The sequence below is a fragment of the Mustela lutreola genome, chromosome 10 (genome assembly GCF_030435805.1).
Source record: "Mustela lutreola isolate mMusLut2 chromosome 10, mMusLut2.pri, whole genome shotgun sequence".
NCBI lineage: Eukaryota > Metazoa > Chordata > Mammalia > Carnivora > Mustelidae > Mustela > Mustela lutreola.
Window position 1 is genome coordinate 8,537,097 of NC_081299.1, and position 22,527 is coordinate 8,559,623.

Sequence of the window (22,527 nt, forward strand, 5' to 3'; positions counted from 1 at the left end):
ACCTTAACTTTGTTCAGGGGAAGTTCCAATTGTGATTTGCCTATGGGTTCCTCTTGCTCTTGGAAGGACTCATACTCTGAGAACAAAAGGCGTAACCGATCTTTAAGAACCAGGAAATCTAGAGTGATGTCTTTACAGATTTCGCTGTAACTCCAAGCCATTGATTTTTCACTTAAAAAGTAATGACTCAGACTGGCCCACCCTAGTTTGCTTTCTGAGAACTTGGCTGTGAGCTTTCTGCTTTTTGAATGGCCCTCGGCAGTGACTCGTCAGCCTCCCTGGCCCCCGACACCTGTGCCCCGGGCTCTGCCTCCCCCACTCCTCTCACCGCGCTCGATGGCAGCCTCATCCTTCCCTAAACCTAGGCCACGAACTTGGGGTGTCATCCTGGACTCCAGGGGCACTTGCTTCCACCTTCAGAATGCCTCTGGACCCTGACCACTTTCCCCGGCCCATCACAGCCCCCACTCCAGCCCTGGGCACTGCCACACAACGTGTCCCTCCGACCCTTGCCTTCAGGTGCTTGTTTCAAGGCAGCGAGCAGCCAGAGTGACCTTGCCATAGATTTGAACTAGAACTCAGTTCATGCTACTCCTCTGCCCTGGCTCCTGTCCCACCCAGAATGGGCCCAGATCCTGGCGGTGGCCCTTTCAGGTCTACAGTACCCCTTACTCCCTGGGGCCCTCTGCTTTGGCCACACTGGCTCCTTGCTGTTTGAAAGTGCTAAGCACATAACCTCCTTAGGTCTTGGCCCTGGCTGACCCTCTTTTTCCTCTAGACATTCACAGCTAGCCCTCTCACTGCCAAGCCTCCTGAGATGTTCCCTCATTGTCTGGGTCTACCCAGACCACCCTGCGTACAATCCTTCTTTCCTTCCCTGTTTGCTGGCGTTTCTGAGGACCTCGCCCTGCAGCCTATGGGATAGGCACGTTTTCCCACTAGCCATCCTCCTCACGTAATAGGGTTTGTTTGATATGTCCGCCTGCTAGAACACGAGCTTTGCAAGGCTTGAGCTTTTTGTCTGTTTTGCTTATTGATAATGTCAAGCATTTAGTTCAGTGCCTGGCCCAGAATCAGAACTCAGCATTAATCCTTGCTGAGTTAATGAGGTCTGTCCTAATAACACAGTCCACATACTGTCAGCCCTCCAGGCTTGGGGCCCAGAATGAAATGGTACTGGAAACGCCCTAAGAGTAGGCATGGGGCTAGTGGCTTTCAGATGTTCAAATGTCAACAGCTTCAGGGCTGATGGGTCCTGGATTGGAGCCCAAGTCTTAATTTCCCAAAGCCCAGTGGCTTTCAAACCTACCTACCTTCCAACCTTCCTTCCTTCCTTCAGCTCTCTCTCTCTCTTTCTTTTTTTTATAAAGGTTTTTTTTTTGTTTTGTTTTGTTTTTTTAATTTATTTGACAGAGATCACAGGGAGGCAAAGAGGCAGGCGGGAGAGTGGGGGAGAAGGCTCCCTGCTGAGCAGAGAGCTCGATAACAAGGTTCGATCCCAGGACCCTAAGACCATGACCTAAGCCTAAGGCAGAGGCTTTAACCCACTGAGCCACCCAGGCGCCCCCTCTCTCTCTGTCTTTCTCGCTCTCTCTCTTTCTGTCTGTGTGTCTTTCTGTTTTTCTTCTTTACCCACAATTAGAAATACATGACGAACCAGCACACACGTGTGTATATATAGGTAAAGCCGAAGATCTAAAGGCAATGCCCTTTTCCTGTGATGCACAGGGATTTTCTCTTCCGCTGCTGTTCACAACCCACTAAGTTGTTCACCAGCTGCTCCTGCCATGTTTGGAAAAAGGTGTTCCACACCCTGTTCCTCACTTAGCACCGCCTAGTTCTCTGTGCCCCGTGGAGACCAGATGCCTGTGGTTGCTCAGCCTACCTCACCCACCCACTGAGAGTTCTGGGGAATCCAAGAGGTGGGATTTTTGGTTTTCCAGTAATAGTGTCCCTGTTTAATCACAAAGTAAAATCACAAAGTGGCCAGAATGTGCCCCTCTTCCAAGTCTGAGCCCTCTTCACAGACGTCAGCTGAATTCACCCTGTGCTCCAGGACACGGATTTCTGGCTCTGAGTCATCAGGCTTGAGATTAGAACAGCCTATGTTAAAGGAGAGCTGAGCACGTGCCGGACATTTATATGCATGAACCCAAATCTCAGACATTCGGTGATCTGTTTGTCTCTGTGCAGATGAGGGAGTTCATGAATTCATCAAAACATTTGAGTGCCTACTGTGTGCTGATGAGCATGGTGCCTAGCTTAGAGACACAGCATTGAGTCATGTGGATAAAAGCGTCTGTCTTTTTCCAGAGCTGGTATGCTAGCGGGGAGAGCTGGACTACAGGCAAAACCAGTTGAATAGGGCGCCTGGGTGGCTCAGTCGCTTAAGCCTCTGCCTTCTGCTCAGGTCTGCCTTCGACTCGGGTCATGATCCTGGGTCCTGGGATCTGGTCCCACATCGGGCTCCCTGCTCAGCGGGGAGCCTGCTTCTGCCTCTCCCTGTGCTTGTGTACTTTCTGTCTCTCTGTCAAATAAATAAAAATCATTTTTAAAAAAACCCAGTTGAGTAAAAGTCATAGTATATCGGCAGATAAGGACTGTGGGGGGAAATGAGGCTGGGAAAGTTTGGGGAGGGCGTTACAACAGTGTGGTTGGGGTAGGCCTTCTGAGAAGACAACATTTGAAGGATGACAGTGCGAATGAAATCCTGTAGACACCTGGGGCAGTGCATTCTAGATGGAGGGACTGGCAGGTGCAAAGGCCCTGAGGTAGGAGCATGCCCATTATCTTTAGGGAACATAATGACCCTGATGTGGCTAGAATAGAGTGAGGGAGGGGAAGAGGAGTAGGAGACAAGGTATGAAAGGGACCTGGAGGCAGATGGGCATCTCACAGGTAAGGACTTTGGCTTTACTCTGAGTGCGGTAGGTGCAATTGGAGAGCTTTGAGCAGAGAAGTCCCATAAGCTGCCTTTCATTTTTTTTTTTTTTAAGATTTTATTTATTTATTTGACAGAGATCACAAGTAGAGAGGCAGGCAGGGTAGGGGGAGCAGGCTCCCTGCTGAGCAGAGAACCCGATGCGGGGCTCCATCCTGGGCTGGATCCCAGGATCCTGAGATCTTGACCTGAGCTGAAGGCAGAGGCCTAACCCACTAAGCCACCCAGGCACCCCCCTATTTATGGGGTCGCAGGCTGCTGTGAAGACAACAGAGTAAGGATGGAAGCAGGGGGACCAGTCACAATGTGACCCGTGTTCCAAGGAGAGGGTGGTGCCTGGGGCCGGGTGACTGTCATGGAGGTGGTGAAAAGCAGTCAGGTTCTAGAGTCCTTTTATTTATGTATTTATTTTTAAGATATTATTTGTTTATTTGACAGAGAGAGAGACACACAGCGAGAGAGGGAACACAAGCAAGGGGAGTGGAAGAGGGAGAAGCAAGCTTCCTGCTGAGCAGGGAGCCCCATGTGGGGCCCCATCCCAGGGCGCTGGGATCATGACCAGAGCCGGAGACAGACACTGAACAACTGAGCCACCCAGGCGCTCTCTGGAGTCCTTTTAAAGATCACATGGGAGTCCCTGGATGACTAGGTTGGCTGAACATCTGATTCTTGGTTTTGGCTCAGGTCATGGTCTTGGGGTCATGGAATCAAGTCCTGCGTTGGGCGGAGTCTGCTTGGGGTTCTCTCTCTCTCTCATAAATAGACATATCTTTAAAAAATATATAAAGCTAGAAATGATGGGCTGTGCTGACGGACTGGGTGAGTCATGGTGACTCGGGGTCCTGGGCACATGGTAGGAGGGGGACAGCTTCAGTGGAGCACGTTTGGGGGAAACCAGGACTCCATTTTTGGACTTGTTACCTGTAAGGCCCATCTTCTGTAGTTGGACACGAGAACTTGGAGCTCAGGCAGAGTCTGGCCTGGAGATATGCCTTTGGGAGTCAGCACATGGATGGCGCCTTGGCCAGGGTTCTCCGGAAAGTGGAGCCTCAAGGAGAGGGCTCACGCACCCTCATTTTATTTCTGCGGAACTACCCCAGGGGGGAGCCGGCGGGGGGAGGGGGGAGAGGGAGAGAAGTCGGAAGGAGGGAGAGCTGGCAGAAGGACGCATTAGAGTTGGCCGCAGTTGGAGGGGCCTGCAGATGAACAGACGGTGACCTTGAGAAGCCCTGCAGGTGAATCTCGTACCTTTCCTGGGTGGGGACGGAGGTGGGGGGAAGAATTTATCCACTATTTGTCTCTTCCCACTGATTGAAGATTTGCCCCTTGGGACACTGAGTATTTCTGCGTTGCATATATGAATGCTGGGGCACCAAACTGGGGTCAGTGGTGGGGGGGGGTGGCGGAGGTGAGGGGCACGGGCGTGGGCTGGGGGCCGGTGGGGCCGGTCGTGCTTGCCCCGCATCACTCAGTCCCAGCAGAGCTGGAGCAACAGGCAAGTGAGGCCAAGAGGGTCTGAGGCGGAGGAGAGGGTTTATGTAGAAAATTCTACCCCCCAGATCACCCAGAGCTGCATTTGCCTTCCTTCCCTTCTTCCCCGGGAGGGGAGGTCTCAGTCTGACCTGACAGAGCCCTACGAGGCGGTACGAGCCCTAAGGTCTCTGCCTCGGGGGACTAGTGACCAAAGCTACAGGCCCTCCTGGTCCAGCCGGTCCATCATCCAGCCCCATTCTGGATTGCCCTTGTCCCAGCCTATGCTGCAGCTGTGCCGGTTCCTGGTGTGGTGATCCAGACTTCATCCCAGGGGACCCGAGCCCTTGGCTGTCTGGTCCTGCTTGGGCCATGATTGTCATGACTGCCGCTTGTGGGTACCAGTGGGTGTAGTGGGTGTAGAGACACCAAGGAACAGACACTCGAGGGTGTTCCCAACAGTCCTCTGTCCCACTGCATAGCAGCAGCCCTGGTTCCTCACGGGGATCAGAATCTCTCCCCAGCAGCACGGCGACTCTGTCCCCTGGTCCACCAGCAGGACAGGCATAGCCACCGGGGGATGGCCACATCTTCAAGTTCGATGGGACTGTATCGTGTCCCTCGGCAGAAGCTTCCTGCCTCCGGGCACAGGAAACACAAAGTCCAGAAGTGGGTCACTGGAGTGCTGGAGGGAAGGGCCTCTATTTACACCCTCTGCTTCCTGTCCCCGAATATTCTAGTCGCAGGGGACACGGTGGCCTATCTCAGCTGCTCAGAGAGCAGAGCTGTGAGGTATGGTCCCTGAGCTTGGTCCTTCCAGGCAATGCCACGTGGGTGTTGGCATTCCTGAAAAGATCAGTGGATCCTTTGGTCACAAGCACATTGTTCCACATTTTACCAAAAACAGGTCCCTTAGTGTGAGCCCATGTGTGTATATCACGTCACTACATCGGGGAATCCAAAGCCCTAAGATAGTGGTCGGGGTGAGCCCCCTATAGGCTGGACGGTACGTGGATTAGCATCAATCTCAGTAAGTACAAATTGCCCCACTCCAGGGCAGACAGAAGCCGGATGCAATCCACCTGCTACCAATGGCTGGCTGGAGATGTTTTGCTTTGGCAGACCAGGCATTCGGGACCTCCTGGGGCCTTCAGGAGAGGAGCCCAGGCCCCTTCACTCCTGTCATCATGGCCACCGTGTCTGTCCTTGGGCCCTCTGCACCCACACCAGGGAGGCTGGCTGATGTCTACCAGCACGTCTCCCATTCCACCTGTTTGTTGACTGTCTCCCCTGCCCTGGACATCTCTGTTGGGTGGATTTGAAACGCGAGACATGGATTTCATCTGTTGTGCCCCTCCCATTGGTGCTCACTGGCTTATCTTCCTACCGCCTCCCCAGTTCTCCTGGGACCCCATCTTCCAAACTTTCTCCCTGAAACTCCTGGGCACCAACCAGATCACCAGCCACCACCCAGGGTGGTGGTGTGTGCCTTTCCCTCCGGCCGTTCATCCCTCTTTATGCATGAATGACCAAGTGTGCAGTGCACAGCTGTGTCCAATGGGAGGACTGGCCTTCATCTTTGTCCTCAGGGCCACTCCCAAGAGGGGTTGGTGGTGACACAGGAGTGACAGCTCTCTGTTCCAGCTAGTGCAAACACACTGTGCCCAACGAGACCAACTTCTTATTTGTTTCTTTTACTTGCTTCACATCTTTTTTTTTTTTTTAAGATTTATTTATTTATATATTTATTTGACGGAGTGAGAGAGAGCATGAGCACAAGCAGGGGGAGCAGCAGGCAGAGGGAGAGGAAGAAGCAGGCTTCCTGCTCTGTGGGGGGCCTGATACACCACTGATCCCAGAGCTCTGGGATCACGACCTGAGCCAAAGGCAAATGTTTAACCAACTGAGCCACACAGGCGTCCTGCTTCACATCTTTTAACACCTTTATTGAGATTTAATTAATTAATTAATCTATTTGTTTTAAAGTAAGCTCTATGCCCAACATAGGACCTGAACCCACCACCCCGAGATCAAGAGTCGCATGTTCTACCGACGGAGCCAGCCAGGCGTCCCTTATTGAGATATAATTTATACACAATAAACTGAATGTTTAAAGTGTACATTAAGTTTAGACATATGTATGCACCGTGAGGCCATCACCACAACCAAGACAATGGACACACCCATCACCCCCAAGGCTCCGTCATGCCCCCTTGTCATTCCTCCTTCCATCCCTGCTCCTGGCAACCACTGATCTATCACTATACATCTGTTCACATTTTCTAAAGTTCTATACGGATGGAAGATACGGTGCGTACCCTTTCTTTCCCAGGCAACATAATTATCTTGAGATGCATCTGTACTGTGCGTATCAATAGTTCGTTCATGGCCATGGCAGGATAGCAGCCGTTGTGTGCATATGCCCTGATTCGGCAGACACCTGTTGACCTGTGTTTGGAAACAGCTGCTGTGAGCATTCCTATGCAAATCTTTGTAGGGACAATTTTCTCCCGCTTGGATAAATGACTAGGAGTAGAATGGCTCGTGCAGTGGGTATGAACTTAACAACAACAGCACAGCTTTATTGAGGTGTCATTTACACACCCTTAAATTCACTCATTTTAAGTGTACAAGCAAACCATTTTAGCGAGTTTACAAAGTTGTGCAGCCTGCACCACAACCCCGCTTCAGAGCGTGTCCAGCGCCCAGAATCGTCCCTCCTGGTCCCCCCACCACTTTGCTTTAGTCCCTTCCTTCCGTCCTCCGTCACTACTATCCTTTTTCCCCTACCTGCTAATTTGCTGAATTGCACTGGTTTTAAAACGTTCTGGTCAAGTCAGTTCATCTGGTACCACCTCGTTTGGGGTTTTCTCCGTAAAATGGGGCTGGCATGGATTCCAGGTGCTTATCCCACTCCTCTCCCTCCCTCGCCCTTCTTCTCTGCCTCCCTGTGCCTGGCACTGTGCCTCTGGGTACAAAGTAGGCACGACAAATCCTGGGAAGAAAGTGGGGAAGAACGGGTCTCCAGCCACCGACCACCCACTCCCGCCCCGCCTCGCGCGGCCGGGCTCGGCCATTTGCGAGCGGCTTCAGGTCCAGACTCTGAAACTGCCGCCGCCCAATCCGGCGTGGCCGGCGGCCCCGTCCTGACCAATCGGAGTTCGCTCTCTGGGGCACGCCCCCCCCCATTTCTATAATCGACGACCAGGACGCAGTCTCGAACGTTGACCAATCAGTTGTTGAGTCCCGCTGTTGGTCCCGCCCCAACATTGAAACTGCAGCTTCTGAACGCGGAGTAACGCTCGCTGAAGCGTCCCGCTCCGCCCGCAATCTGACCAATCAGGGAGGCCGCATCGGGCCCCGCCCCCAGCCGGCGAAGCGAGGGGTGGGCCGGGCGGAACTCCTGGCTGCAAAAGCTGCGGCGGGCGGCGGGCTTCCAGGGTTCCGGGCGGTGAGTGCGGGAGCGGCGCGGCTGGCGGGGGGAGGAAGGACTCGGGGGGAGCCCCCCCGTCCCGAGCGCCCCCCGCGGAGGATCCGGTGGCCGCGATGGGAAGGAAGGAGGAGGCTGAACCCGCCGGCAGTTTTGTCGCCCCCGTTTTTCTTTTGAGAAAGAGGCTGTGACCCCGGGTCTTTCGCTCGGGTGAGGGCGGGGCCGGGGCTCCCGGTGGTGCGGGTCAGGCTGTTTGCCTCCCTCGTCCGCACCCTCCCCGCCCTCCCAGGGTCGTCTGTGCCCGGGGGAGTGGGGAGGGAGCACTGTCCCCGGAGCCTGGCCTCGCTCGGCCTCTGCTCCCGGTGTGGGCGGTCCACAGCTGACCGGCGTGGCTGGGGCGGGCGGGGGGCCGGGCCGGCTCTCTGAGAGCAGGGTCTGGCCGGACCCGGTGTTAGAACCGGCCTGGTGCGCAGTGAGGGAGACTGAGTTTCTGGGGGGAGCCTGGACCTGGACCCCCGAGGGGATTAGGAAGCCCCCTCCCCCCAGCCTGCAGAAATTCCTTCTAGAGGCATCGGTGTGGCTTCCAGCCTGGGTCCCTGGGGGCAAAAGGCTGAGAGAGGAGGAGGAGGAGGTGGCGACCCAGGTACCTCTCTGCTTCAAGGGAGAGGCTGGAGTGACCCTGAGTCCTGGAGCCAGATTCGGGTTCAAATCCAGGCTTTGTCACTTACTAGCGGTGTCACGTGGGGCAGGTTGGTTAATTCCTCTGAACTTTGGTTTCTTCATTTGTAGAAAGAAGGGAAGATGGAAGGGCGGGCAGGACCGAGGGACGCTTCCCTTCAGAAGCCTGATCTGTGTCGGATTCCCAAATTAGAATACTTACATTTGTAGAGGTGCCCTCACTGTTTTCTACAAATTAAACTGATGTCATAGTTAAGGTTGCTAAAGGGGGATCGTTCCCTTTGGGGCATGTAAGTAAACACACTCTGGCCTGTTTAATAATAGACATTTATCGAATGCTCACTGTGTACCAGGCACCGAACTAAGGCTTAACATGCGTTACCTCGTTTAATCCCTGCGTAATCTCAGGAGGTCTGTTGTCATCTGGCAGATGAGGAAACTGAGGCACAGAGTGATTAAATAACTTGCTTGAGGCTGCACAGCTGCGGAAGTAGGAGAGTGGGGATTCGAACCCAGTCTCCTTGGCTCGTGTCGTGCTGTCTTCGCTTTAGGTAGAAGAGCTGGGCTTGGAACCCAGCCCGAGGGTACACTGCAGCCCAGGGGGACGCCACGCCGTACACCTGGGATGGTGGAGACCAAGGACTTGGTGCAGCTCCGGCAGCTCAACTTGGCGCTCCTGAAGCAGCTGTGGGCCGGGCAGGATGCCGTGCGGCGGTCAGTGGCCAAGGCGGCCTCGAAGGTGAGCACCCACCTTGAGAACTCGCAAGGCAGGCGTGGAAGTGGCTGCCCAACCAGGCAGGTCCCAGGCCTCCTGTGCAATGCATCCAGTTTGGAGAAAACTGAGGCCCAGCCAAGAAGGGACTGGCCTGGGACACTGCAGAGGCCAGAGTGGGGATGAAGATTGATGATCCAGGCCTTTGTGCCTAGAGCAGGTCAGCTGAGTGTGTGGCTGGGCTGCTCCCTGGGTGACCGGTCCTCCCTGTTCCAGTCAGCCCAGGACTCCACCAGCAGCTATGACTCCCAGACACCATCGTCCCAGGAGACGTCTTTAATGGCCTTCAGACCCTCCAGCCTACAGGACACCCAAGAGAGTGATCCCTGTGATACGTCCTGGTCTGATAGGACCAGCTCTGGAGTGATCTCTCTGCCATCTGCCAAGTACGGACACCAGGCATCCCTGGGCTCTCTGAGGCCCTACTCGGCACCCTTGCTGGCCATCTCAAACTCAGATGACCCAGAGGTTTCAGCAGAGCTGGACAGTCCCGGGCCTCAGGAGTCCCAGGCCCAGAGCTCCACCCTGGATCAGCAAAGCAGGCTGTCCAAGGTAACATGGGAGAACAGCATTTCCTTGAACTTCAGTCTCCCTGTCTCACAAAGTACTCATTGGCAGGCTCCCTTCAGGGTGGGAGGCTTCCCGGAGATACCTTGAGTCATGGCTGGCTCCACGGAAGCACTTAAAAAGTGGTGGTTGGTTGTTGTTTCTCAGCACTTTGGGAAGAAGGTGATAAGCCCATTATACAGATGGGAAGACCAAGGCTCAGAGGCTAAGCTTGTTCAGAGTGACCCGTAGAGGGGGGCTTGGGGGCCAAACTCTTATCTTCCAACTCCCAGGCCCCTGGCTGAGCCCTGGGGCCCATGTCAGGGTGTAAGTTAAGACCTGGCCCCTTTCCTTCCCACAAGGTGGGGCCTCCTCCTGGGCCGGGCCTGCCTGCCTAGCCCTTGCCCCTCTTTGTCTCCCTGCTCAGTCAAGAGTGACCTTCAGTGAGGAGGCTGCACTGCCTGACAAGAGCTGGCGCCTCAGGCCGTACTTAGGCTACGACTGGATTGCAGGTATGCCCACCCCCCTGTGCCTGCCCGAGCCCTGCCGGTGCTGAATGAAGGAGTCTGAGCTGCCACGATATTTAGTGTGTATTGATGCCAGGGCCCTGCAAAACTCTGTGTGCATATCATCTCTTTTTCCATCGAACTGCTTATCGCCCCACACCCCCGCCCCCAGCAGCCTCAGTGGCCTGACTGGTCTCCCTCTGACTTTGTCCACGCCCCTAACTATCCATTTTTGATATGGTAGCCAGAATGAATTTCTAAACATGGGAATCCGAGTAATTAGCACTTTAATAAAATCCAAAATCTATCTAGACTTACTTACTCTCTAGACTTATGAGGTAAGACCTGGCTTCAGTTAGCCATGTGACATGATCTCTGACTCTCAGCCTTTGGCTCTTTGCTCCAGCCTCATAGGCCTCTGTGCCGTCCATGACTGCCTCAGGGCCTTTGCACTTGCAGTCTGCACTTGCCATTCCCACTGCCTGAATGCACTTCCCTGGTTGCTTTTCATCATTGAGGGCCCAGCTCAGGGGCTTCTGAACCTGAGAGTGGGGATTCGAACCCACCCCCAACATCCCTGCCTGTGGCATCAGTCATTTGTATATTCATATCATTTGTTCTCAGGAATCGTCCTGTTTCCTTATTTCTTAGCTGAGTTTTCCAGTAGAACATAAGCTTCACTCAAGCAGGGCCACAGCCATCTTCTTGCTGAATCTCCTGAGCCCGGGCTTAGAGGCATGTGGCGCACAGTAGGCCCTCACGCAACCCTTGTCGAATGCGTGAGTGAATGGCCATAAGAGGTTCTGCTGTTTGGCTCCCCATTTCACAAAGGGGGAACTGAGGCACAGAGAGGCTGAGTTACTTCTGGAGGCAGGTACTCCGTGGGGTTGCTGGGACCCAGGGATGGTGGGGACGCAGGCCCTGTCTCCAGGATTTCCTGGCCTATCAGCTCACTGCCTTGCTTCCTGCTTCTGGAAAGTGGAGCCACCCGCCTCCTGCCTGCCCTGTCCCTGTGCTCACTCTCCTTCCCGAGGGAATGAACGCTCCCATCTCGGGCCTGTCCCTGCATTTGTGTGCTCTGCCCCATCCCCTCTGGATTCCCAGAGGATTTGCTTCCTCCTTGGTCGGTCCCACCAGCATGCGAGCTCTGGGAAGGGTGAAGAGCATAGGTTTTATGGGGCGCCTGTTTCGGGCCTGTTATCTGTGGTGTTCCATGAGCTTCCCTCGGCTTTGCTCCTGTTAACTCCTCTGCTCTTCTCAATGATCTGATTAGGCCGGGGCAGCTGTTGTCCCCTGTCCCCGTGGACAGATGAGAAGGCTGAACCACCGCCCTGAGCCGCTTCACGAAGTTTTACATCTGCTCATCAGTAAAGCTGCAACCTGTTATTTTCTACCCCGATGAAATATTTCTCTCTTTATTTTATTTAAAGATTTTATTTATTTGAGAAAGAAAGTATAATTAGTGGGGAGATGGGCAGAGGGAGAGGGAGAAGCAGACTCCCCACTGAGCAGGGAGCCTGATGCGGGACTCGATCCGAGGACCCCAGGATCATGACTGAACCAAAGGCAGACCCCCAACCAACAGCTCTCCCCAGGCACCCCCCTTGCCACTGTTTTTGTAAGGCTCCTGAGGGCAGGGCTTTGTCTAGTTCCCTCCTCTCCCCATGGCACGTAAAACTGCGTCCCCTAGGAGGGGCTCTGTAATTATTTTTTGTTTTAATATTTTTTGCACGGATGATAGTGCGTGAGGGTAGACACGCACGGAGACAGGAGCGGAAGTCACAGGGAGTGGCGCGTCCCCTCCAGGTCTCTACGAGACAGAGTAGGGATAGTGCAGACTAGAGGGCTGTGCCAAGAGCCCCCTGAGTCTCGGCCGGTGGCCACACAGCAGCTCCCGGTGCTTTGCCCGCTCCAGGGTCTCTGGACAACACTTCACCCATCACCAGCAAGCCCGAGGCCTTCTTCTCGAAGCTACAGGATTTCCGGGAAGCCAACAAGGAGTTGTGCATTAACAGTGACCCCGAGTGAGCAGGGGTGCCGAGGGGTGAGCAGGGCGGCTGGGGGACCCCCATCGCCCAGCCTGCTCACCCCTCTCCCCTCACAGCCCCCAGTTCCTCGGCCCGCGGGAGAGCAGCGGCGTGGAGGAGGACCATGAATGTGAGTCGAAGCTCCCGGCAGGCACCCCGCAGCCTGGCCGGTGAGGTCTCTGGCGCCTGCGAGAGCAGCTGGGGTGGAGGGGACTCGGAGGGGGGCCTGAGGTCCAGACAGGATGGGGCAAGCCTTAGATGGGGGCTGGGGAGTGGGGTGGGGGGAGCAGAGGCCAGGCCTTTTGGGGATGAGGGCCGGCCCTGTGTCCCTCCCCGCCCCCCCATCACCCCTCCCCAGCCACCTGCTTTCCCGTGCGCCCCCACTTCTGCTGCCCGCGCTCTGGGGGGTGGGGGCGCTGGCTGCATCACACGAGCACCTGAGTCTCTGCTTTGGGTTCACATCTGCAGCATGTGGTGCGCATGCGTGTGTACGTCACAGGCAAGGGCTGGTCACGTGAACACCTGTGTGTGTGTCCCACGTGTGATGACCCGTTTAGGCATAAGCACGTGTGTCTGTGACTGTGACTGTATGAAGCCACGGTTCCTGTTTGCGCTCGTGTGCAGGATCCAAGTGTGTGTCCTGCTGGGGTGCACGTGCGTGTTCGTGTTCTGTATGTGTGCACCTGTGCGTGCCTGTGCATGTGGCCTTGGTGGGGTGTTGGCGGGCCTGTGTGTTGGAGGCAGCGGCGGGGGCATGCAGGGATCTGGGGGCCCAGCTGAGAAGAGATGCTCCTTCTCACGGCCCCGCAGGCGTGTACTGCTATCGCGTCAACCGGCGGCTGTTTCTGGTGCCTTCTGATCCCGGCACCCCCTGCCGCCTGTGCCGGACCCCTCGGGACCAGAAGCGTCCTGACACTCTGGCGGCGCCGGCGCAGGTCAGGTGAGTGGCCCGAGCATGTCGGACACCTCGGGGCAGGTGGAGAAGAGCCGAGCCTGAGGCCTGCCCGGCCTGCGGGAGGGCAAAGTGGACCCCCTAGCAGCCAGTTTGCTGCCCCCCTGCAGGGTGAGCATCCCGCTGTCCATCCTGGACCCCCCGCACCGGTACCGCATCCACCGGCGGAAGAGCTTTGATGCCTCCGACACGCTGGCCCTGCCCCGGGTAAGCTGCCCTGCGGGGCGGGGTTGGAGTTGGGCTCAGAGCCCAGGCCCCCAGGGGGATCCTGGGGCCCAGAGAGTGAGGCTGGGCACCAGGAGAGCGAGCACGTGGGTCTCCAGAGTTCAGGCTGGGCTCCTTCCGTCACCTGTGACTGTGCTCGCTCCCTTTTCCTCGCCCCCGCCACCCCAACACTTCCAGAAGCGTCTGCCCGCTGCTCGCATTGCGCACACGAACCTCACGGATTGAGCTCTGGGGTGCTGTGTGCATTGTTAGGAGGATGAGCTCGTGGAGCGCTCCCAGTCCCCAAGACTGCGGGCCCTGTTGCCATCCCACTGTACAGATGAGGAGACTGAGGCCGAGGGAGGTGACAGGTGTTGGGTCAGCAGGTGGAAGAGTGGGGATTTGAACCCAGGTCCTTGTGTTTCCTAGTGCCTCCCATGGAAGCGTTCTTTGTGTCACCCGGGTAGGGGGGGGCGTCCGTGGGGACCCCACTCTCAGTTGAGGCTGGGGGAGCTGGGATTAAGGGAGGAGAAGGGATGCTGAGGAGAGTCGGTCTGCTCATCTGTAAAATGGGTACAGCGTACGGTCCTCAGATTGGGATGAGTAGGGCACCTCAGTGAATCAGTACATGTCAGGGGCGTGGGGCAGAGTCTGGCACACAGGAAGAGCTCTGTCAGCATCCAGGGGCTTCCCTCCTTCTGGCTCAGGCCAGGGGCCCAGGGCCTGGGTCCGTAGTGAAAGGAAGGCCTGGGATAACCCAGTGGGTGGACACAGGCCTGCCCTGGGGGAGCCTCAGTCTCTGGGGCACGTCATGACTGTTTGGGGGGGACACAGCCGCCTCCCTGGGGTGCACCTCATCAGAAGGTAGCCCTGCCACAGGTCGGGCGCCTTAACCCCTCGCTCTCCACAGCACTGCCTGCTGGGCTGGGACATTGTCCCTCCGAAGTCTGAGAAGAGCTCAGCCCCCAAGAGCCTGGACCTCTGGTCCTGTGTCTTCTCCGAGGCCCAGCACCAGAAGCTGTCAGCTGCCAGTACTTCCCACCTGGTACGGTCCAGGGTGCCTCAGGAGGGACAGATGCCTTGGAGCAGGCCTTGGGGGGGCAGCTTGGGGCAGGGACTGCAGAGCCCAGAAGCATCTCTTGGAAGGGGCCTGTCACCCCAGCCCACGGCACCCTTCTAGGCTGTCCTGCTCCCTGCCAGCTCCCGCACCCCACGCAGGAAGGTGACCTGACTCTCTGATCCGGAAGGGGAGGAGGTGGGAACCGAGGGGGATCTCTCACCTGGTTCCCTCTGACACCTCCCCATTTACCATCCAGGCCCTGCCAGCCAGGGTCCCGCCATTCACCCCAATCTGGTCAGAAGCCCAGCCGCGCGCCCCCTGGCTGAAGCCCTGAGGACTGGCCACTTGGAGGAGGAGGACAGAGCCCCTACTGTCACCTGGGACCCCTCTCCTCTGCTGGAGCACCCACGACAAGGGAGCCCTGCCTGGCCTCAGCTGGAGGTGGACTTGGGTCCCCCCCCCCTCCTAGTTGGGCAGGTGGATGGGCCCAGGCCTTTCTCCTTCCTGGGGACAGAGGTGGGGTCTCCAGGGTCGGGAAGTGACGGGAAGAAGATTCTGCGGCATGTCTATAAATAAAGCTCAGTCGTCTGTGGAGCTCCAGACGGCCTTGTGCGCTGGGTCTGTCCTGCTGATGCCCTCTGTGGCCAGGAAGTGCCCTGGCAGCAGCCTCTCCCCTTCACCTGGGACAGACCCGCGAGACAACCTGCACCGCGCTGGGTGGTTCCACGGCCCAGGCCGCGGCTCTTTGTGCGGCTCCCAGCTCCGAGTGGGTGGCCCCCCAGGTGGGGGTCCGGGGCTCAGGGTCTCAGGCTGCTCCCCTGGATAAGACAAGCTGTGGACAGCTGCCAGTGACTGAGTTCTCCCATTCTTCCTTGTCCCTAAAGCTGGGGGCCATTGCTGAGAGCCTCTCTTGAAGGCCCTGGGCCAGTGGCTCCTCCCCTGCCCTCTCTAGCCCAGCCTGGGAGCCACGGGTGATGAGAGCCACCGCAGGCACAGACATGGAAGCCAAGAGCCAGGCTGGAGGCCGGGTTGGCAGAGGGTCCGGATATCTCCTTCTGGGTTACCAGCCAGTATCTGTTTTCCTCCTCATAGGTAGAACATGATGCAATTCCTGCTTTTGTAGGATAAAAATGGCATAAGTGGGAGGCCGGAGCCCAGAGGAGGCACGTGGTTTTTTTTTGAGGTTTCTCAGCTCAGAGGGCTGGAACGCGAGGGTTGTGGCCTCCACGGGAGCTGGGACACCCGGGAAGCGTGGTCTGCCTGCTGCGCGTGGCTCACGTTCTAGTCAGGGCGGGGGAGGTTCTGCTGCAGGAACTGACGGACCCGCCAACTCTCAGGGCCTTCTGTGGGTTCCAGTTTGTCCGCGTACACATCCCTGCTCATTTTCTGCTTTTTTTTTTTTTTTTTTTTAAATTTATTTGACAGACTGAGATCACAAGTAGCCAAAGAGGCAGGCAGAGAGAAGAAGGGAAGCAGGCTCCCCTCTGAGCAGAGAGCCCGATGCGGGGCTGGATCCCAGGACCCTGGGATCATGACCTGAGCCGAAAGCAGAGGCTTTCAAACACTGAACCACCCAGGCGCCCCTATTTTCTGCTTTTTTGATGCTAGCCATTCGAATGGGTGTGAATTGGTATCTCATTGTGGTTTTGGTTTGTATTTCCCTGATGATGAGTGATGGGGAACTTTGTTTCTGGGCTTATGGGCCATCTGTATGTCTTCTTTGGAGAAACGTACATTCAAGTGCTCTGTTCATTTTTAAATCGGGTTGTTTGGGGTTTTTTTGTTTGTTGTTGGTTTTTTTTTTTTATGTTGTTCACATGTCATTTTAAGTCATAGGGCCTGTGGGAGTCAGTGGTTTTGTTAGAAATTCTCTGGCCAGAGGGAAAAGAGAATCTGGAAACCTTCAGCCAAACAAAAGTTACAAATTTACAGCTGAGATCAGCTTAGAAGTTCAGCTGACCCAAAAAGCCACAGTTGGACCGAGACAGATGTTTCCCATCAAAGTCCTGACTGCCTGTTGGGTCCATGAAAGCCTCAGGGTAGGTGGTTTCTCTGGAAACACAATTCTTTTGAAAATGTAGGTTTCACCAGTTTACTTCCAGTCACTCCTCTGTACGAGAAACCACACCCATGGTCTCCCAACACCGTGACCCCATTGACAGTCAGACTCGCCCTTACTTTGTCCGCCACCGGGAAAAGTGGGTCTAAGCTCTGCCGCCCAGCCTGTGAGATTGTGCTACTCTCAGAGATGTTAAAATGTGAAAGGATTTGCTACTTAGAATGAATGAGACACAACAATGTCTATTTTTTAAATTAAAAAATTGTTTCATTTTATTCTTTTTTAAAGATTTTATTTACTTATTTGAGAGACAGGGAGGGAGCCCAGAGGTAGAGGGAGAAACAGGCTCCCCGCTGAGGAGGGAGCCAGACAGGGGACTGGATCCCAGGACCCTGAGATCACCACCTGAGCTGAAGGCAGACGCTTAACCGACTGAGCCACCCCTGGACAGTGTTTCGTGTCTCCTGGCCCACTCCACTCAGCCTGCAGCCCCTTCCGTAGGATCGCCCAGATCTCTTCCTGTCCCTTAACCTTCCACATTTCAACTGCTGTGCCCCTCAGGTGCCCCTTTGCCCCCCCCGTCACACGCTTCTCTTCCCCACTCTTGTCCATCTCGGCCCTACAGGTTAAGTCCCTGATCATGAGCTTCCTTGCTCTGTGTCTCTCTCTCCTGCTGGCATGTAGTTTTGTGAGAGTGGAAGGGTCTTTTTTCCTTAGTTGGGTTGTTTTGTTTCATTTTCTCAAAAGTAGTGGCTCTCCCGTAGTCAGGGTTTGGTGTTTTCCTCCTGCCTGGTTTCCCACCTGCGTTGAGGCTTTAATTTCCCGGAGCCGAAGGAGCCTCGTGTTTGGGTGCACACACTGATGGGCCGTGCATGTTTCTCCCCTCTCCTGCAGATGAATAACTTTCTTTTTCTTTGTTCCCCGTCCAAGTATGTGGCATAAATTCCAAAGGAAAAAAGCAAGATTGCCGACTTCTTCCCAAACTAATGTGCGTCAGTCACTTAAGAAAGGGGGGCTCAGTTGGTGGAGTGCATGACTCTTCATCTGGGGGGTGGTGAGTTCGAGCCCCATGTTGGGGATCGAGATTATTTAAATAAACCTAGAAACAACAAAATGGGGAGTCTGACCTCTGTTGCCTGTATCACTGCGTAGATACACAGACCCACGGGGGCCGTTCATTCACACACACACTCACTCGGTCGCCACGTTGAGGTCCTGCTGTGTGCCGGGCACTGTTTGGGGCTCCGCAGAGTGAGCAGTGAACCAGGCGACAGTGACAGCAGGGTCCTGCCCCCCCCCCCCCAGAGTCCCCATGCAGGAGAAGCTGACACTGTAACGTGTCGGGGTGGTGAGTGCCGACCACTGCCCCCCACCCCACCCCTTGCCTCCCACCCCCAGAGCAATCTTTCAGCCCAGGTTTTTTTCTGAGTCTTCAAGCCACTGGCCAACCTTGGCCTCCAGGCTTGATCCACGCCGCTCCCTCTGCCCCACACTCTTCCCACCCAAGCCTCAGCTTCCACATCCGGAGCTCAGAGGCCTTCCCTGTCCCACAGAACAGGGTACGACCGCTAGTGTCTTGAGGCCCCCTCTGCTTACCCACCAGAGCCCCCTCACTCTCAACAGTGAGACGCTTGGGGGCAGGAGCTGGGCCCGGACTCGTGCTCAGCTGTAGCCGAGAGCAGCACGAGGCATATGTCAGATGGCGGGGGAGTGACTGAATGGATGAGCCCCTAGGTCTTGGGGAGGCAGAGGCCACTGGGACCCAAAGAGAGCGCGTCCCAGGACGTTGGCTCTGCCGGTTTGAATGAGAACTGTCACTGGTTTTCAGTGGGTCGTGTTGTCATGCGTCTCTGGCAAACCAGGGGGGTTCTGGCCTCCTGGGAGGACATGTGGGGAGTGACCCTTCCCTCCCAGAAACTTTCTGCACCTGTCAGCAGCTGTGGGCCCCAGTCCCTGGTGTGCAGATGGGGAACACATGGAGGAATGAATGCTAGCTGGCCTCCCAGGGGACCCCTCCAACTTCCCAAAGAACAGAAGCCTTTCCCAGTTGCCATCCCGGAGGGTGACTCCCTGGAGGGCCTGAGCAGCCGCCCTACTCCTACCCCTCTGTCCTCATGGAGGTGGACCGCGTGTGGCCCAGAAGATAGCAAAAAGCTGGATTTTCCAGAATTAGCTCCCCATGTGCTGTTTGAACTCAACATTCTGATGTTCTGGGAATTGACAACATTTTGGTACAATGAAAATTTCTACTGGGCATCCCAAGTCAGAGATCGGGGTTCAGACCACCTCCCCCACCCCGTGCTGTTTGGCGGCTTTCTGACCATGACGTTGGGCATGTCACATAACTCCAGCTCGGCCTACCCTCTGTCAAGGGTGACAGGGCCAGCGGTGGGGTGGGGAGGCTGACCTGACAGGGGCCTAACTGGTAAGACGCGACAGTTGTCACCGGCTGTTCAAGCCCCCCGCCCCCTCCCGTCATAAGATCAGCGCCGTCTGGAATGGGGTGTGGTGCCCTCTCTGAATTCCCGCTTCCTTGCCCCCTTCAATGGAGCAATGGAGTACGGAGTAAATGGGGTTAAAGCCTTGCTCCCCCGGCTGCTCCGGGGGGCCGTTGCCGAGAGCAGGGGGCAGAGCAGTCCTGTCGTTGGGCCCTGCCCACAGCGAGGAGGACGGGCGGTGGAGTCGGCCACAGGACTGCGGGTGACCGGGGCCTTCCCCACGGCCAGCGTCTCGGGCATGTGAGGCGGCTGGTGAAGCTGCGCAGGAAGTCATGAGGGGAAGCCAGCCTCCGCGGGACGGTGCTGTGGCCGTGCAGTGAGGTTGGGCCTTCCTGACTAGGTGCCCGATGGTGGCTTAGGTGGCCTTCGGGGATATCCCCTGTCGTGGCACTGGGCTCAGCCCTGACCACAGGGTACTTGTTTTCGGGCCCTCTTTGTCTGGCTGGAAGTGGGCCTCTGTCTCCATCCCCAGAAGCCCCCAGCAGCCCTCTCTGGCTTCTGGCAGGGCACCTGCTGGGGGATCTGGTGCTGTAGGCCCCAGCTCCAAGCCAGCCAGGGGGCCCATGGGATCTCAGCTGGGTAAGAAGGCCAGGGGAGAGGCTCTGAGAATTTCCCAGATCTCAGATGTGGTATGCAGGGGATATGGCCTCAGGGCTGTGCGAATGTGAAAACCCCAGCCCAGACGGAGAGCCATCCTTCCCACTCCCAACAAATTCCAGCAGCCTTCCCAGTCCCCCTAGCCAGAGTCTGCTGGGAGAGGGAGCAGCAGCTCGAGGGGACACCATCCCAGATTGGTGGGGTCCATGCTAGCCAAGTGGACAGAGCACTGGGCCTGGAGCCATGGGCCTGGGGTTCAGAGCAAGTCCGTGGGCCCCGGAGCCCCAGCTTCCTCATCTGTAGGGTGGGTGTTCTAATGCTGCCTGCCCAAGGAAGGCGTTTTTTGAGGACTGAATGAGATGCTAAGTTTATGAGATGAGCAGTGTGGCAGCCCGAGCTTAGAGCGGACTCCATGTCAGACACTGGGACTGAAAGCAGGGCCAGTACGTGTCCTGCAGGGTCGGGGGGCCTGTCTCTGGGGAGTCGGCCCCCTCCCCCCAGGCCCCAAACACAGGAATGAGGGAGGGGAGGGGGAAATCCTGGGTAATTTCTTAGTAAATGGTTGATAAAAAGGGCCCTGCCTGGCCCCCTAGCCCTACCGAGCGGGTCCCCATCGGCCGGCGTGCCTGGGAGAGCCGGCCAGGCGGCTGAGAACAACAAGGCTGGGCTGACCCAAGCCCTGGAAACCATTCAGACCCTTCCAGGAATCCCTGGGTCAGAATTTAGAGTGTGGGACTGGGTGACACAGCATAAGAAGAGAGTGGCCAAAGGCGTGCAGTGACCTCCGTCCATCTCCTTCAGCCATAGCCTCTCTCCTTCGAGAACTGTTGTCCAGACCTTTCCCCCATCTCCCTGCCTGGACCCACGCCCTCCCTGCCCCCCCGCCCCCCAAGCTCTGGAAGCCGCCCCTGCCCGGGCCACCTTGTTGGCCTTCATCTCCGCATGTCTCTTGACCAGGGCTAGGTGGGCTCATCGGATCTTCTCGCCTTGCTTGGCTGGGGCTTTCTGGTCAGTGGTCCTTGGCAGCTGCTTATCCCTGTCGGCCTGGGCTTGTCAATACCCTTGGAGGACATGGTGGCCACCAGCATTAGGAAGAGCCAGAAGCACCCCTGGGTCCACAGAGTGGGTTTGATGGTGGCCCCAAAGACATTTATCTTCCCAGAACCTCAGAATATGGCCTTGGCAGATGGAATGGAGGTAAGGCTCTCGAGATGAGATCATCCTGGATGAGGGAGGGCCTTAACTCCAGGAGCAGGCGTCCTTGTGAGAGACAAGAAGGCACACAGACACATGGCGGGGGGATGTGACGACGGAGGGGGAGACTGGAGTAACCCGTCTACAAGCTGAGGACCCCAGGAATGCTGGTGGCTCCTAGGAGCTGGGACAGGGGCCTGGAACAGTCTCCTTCAGAGCCTCTGGAAGGAACCAACCCTCCCGACACCTCGATTTTGGACTTCTGGCCTCCAGAACCATGAGAGAACCCATCTCAGTTGCTTCAGGTCACCCCGTCTGTGGTGACCATGGCTGCCCCGGAAGATTAACACAATTCACGAGAAGTCCGGGGTGAGTGAGGCCGGCCCCGCACTGGGCGAGCCCATGTGACAGCTGCTCACAGGCAAGCTCCCGTCCACAGTTCGGTTCTTAGCTTCAGGAATTGATTTTCGTGGGAAAGCAAAATCCTCAGTGTTATGGGCCGAGTGTGGCGCTCCCCCACCCCCCCACCATTCGTATGTTGGGGCTGGGATCCCAGCACCTCAGAAGGTAACTGAATCACGAGATAAGGTCTCTGAAAAGGTGATGAAGTTCTTTACCATCTGGCATGACTGGTGTACTTCTAAAAAAGGGAAATTTGGACTCCGAGAGGCACCCACTCGGAGGCCAGGCCGTGTGAGGACACGGCAAGATGGCCACCTCCATGCCAAGGACAGGACCACGGAGGGAGCCACCCCCTCCTCCATCTGGGACTTCCAGCCTCCGGGACTCTGAGACAACACACTTCTGCTGTGTAAGCCACGTGGTGTGTGATGCTTGGTGAGGGCAGCCCTGGCTGACTGCCACCCCCACCCCGGGGCACACATGCCCTCCCACTCCCCCCACACACTCAGCATCCTCCCATGTGCGTGCCTGCGTGCGTGTGTGCACACGCGTGTACACACACACACACACACACACACACGTGCTGCAGAAGGCCCTGTCATTGTCACTGTGGCCCCAACACTTAGTCATTTAACAACCCACTAGGTTGCGTTGCTTTCATGGAAGCCAAGCTTCTCACTCAATTTCTCTCGGTCTCACTTTTCATTCTGACTGGGAAGGATTTTTTCTCAGTGTCTCTCTCTTGTGGTTTTGACTGCGCCACAGACTGTAGCTCTGGCCCCACACCTCCAGGCTTAGCTTTTGCTTCTCTGAGGTGTCCAGCCTGTTTGCAAAGTGGAAGGTGGGGGGGGTGGGGGGGTAGGGGAAGGACGTGTGAGGGCGAGAAGTGAGCTCACCGCGGGGCCCCAGCTTGTCGACAGACCCTAAGGGTGTCATGCAACGTCCTCAGCTGGGGGTTCCTGTGAGCAGTTTGAGAAGTGTTGGGGCACAGGGGATCCCAGTGTGGTAGCTAGGGCCCCTTCAGGGCCTTGGGGTCACCAGCTGATCGCACAGCTTTCCCCCAGGGGGTGCCACACCTGTTTGCCCCAGCTGTGCCGCCCCTCCCCCAGGCACCGGGCTTGGGGTTCTCCACCCCCTTCCTTCAGGCAGGACTCAAGTGCACTCCTGCCATTGCCAGCAGTGGCTCGGGGG

General features: G+C 56.5%; 1 protein-coding gene across 3 annotated transcripts; it reads left to right on the forward strand.

The window, feature by feature from the left end:
* The first annotated feature begins 7,727 nt into the window (after positions 1-7,727).
* MIIP (migration and invasion inhibitory protein) lies at positions 7,728-16,931 on the forward strand. Of its 3 annotated transcripts, none has more exons than XM_059136150.1 (11): positions 7,728-7,862; positions 9,071-9,258; positions 9,508-9,843; positions 10,265-10,349; positions 12,259-12,367; positions 12,448-12,500; positions 13,181-13,310; positions 13,433-13,529; positions 14,437-14,571; positions 14,843-15,171; positions 15,436-16,931. In XM_059136150.1, exons 2-10 carry the CDS (start codon positions 9,145-9,147, stop codon positions 14,918-14,920), a joined length of 1,137 nt encoding a protein of 378 aa, XP_058992133.1. In that variant the 5' UTR covers positions 7,728-7,862; positions 9,071-9,144; the 3' UTR covers positions 14,921-15,171; positions 15,436-16,931. The 3 variants fall into 3 exon arrangements, with proteins under 3 accessions (XP_058992133.1, XP_058992134.1, XP_058992135.1); XM_059136151.1 differs by lacking the exon at positions 7,728-7,862 and adding an exon at positions 7,875-8,051; XM_059136152.1 differs by lacking the exon at positions 7,728-7,862 and adding an exon at positions 8,643-8,809.
* The last annotated feature ends 5,596 nt before the right edge of the window (positions 16,932-22,527 follow it).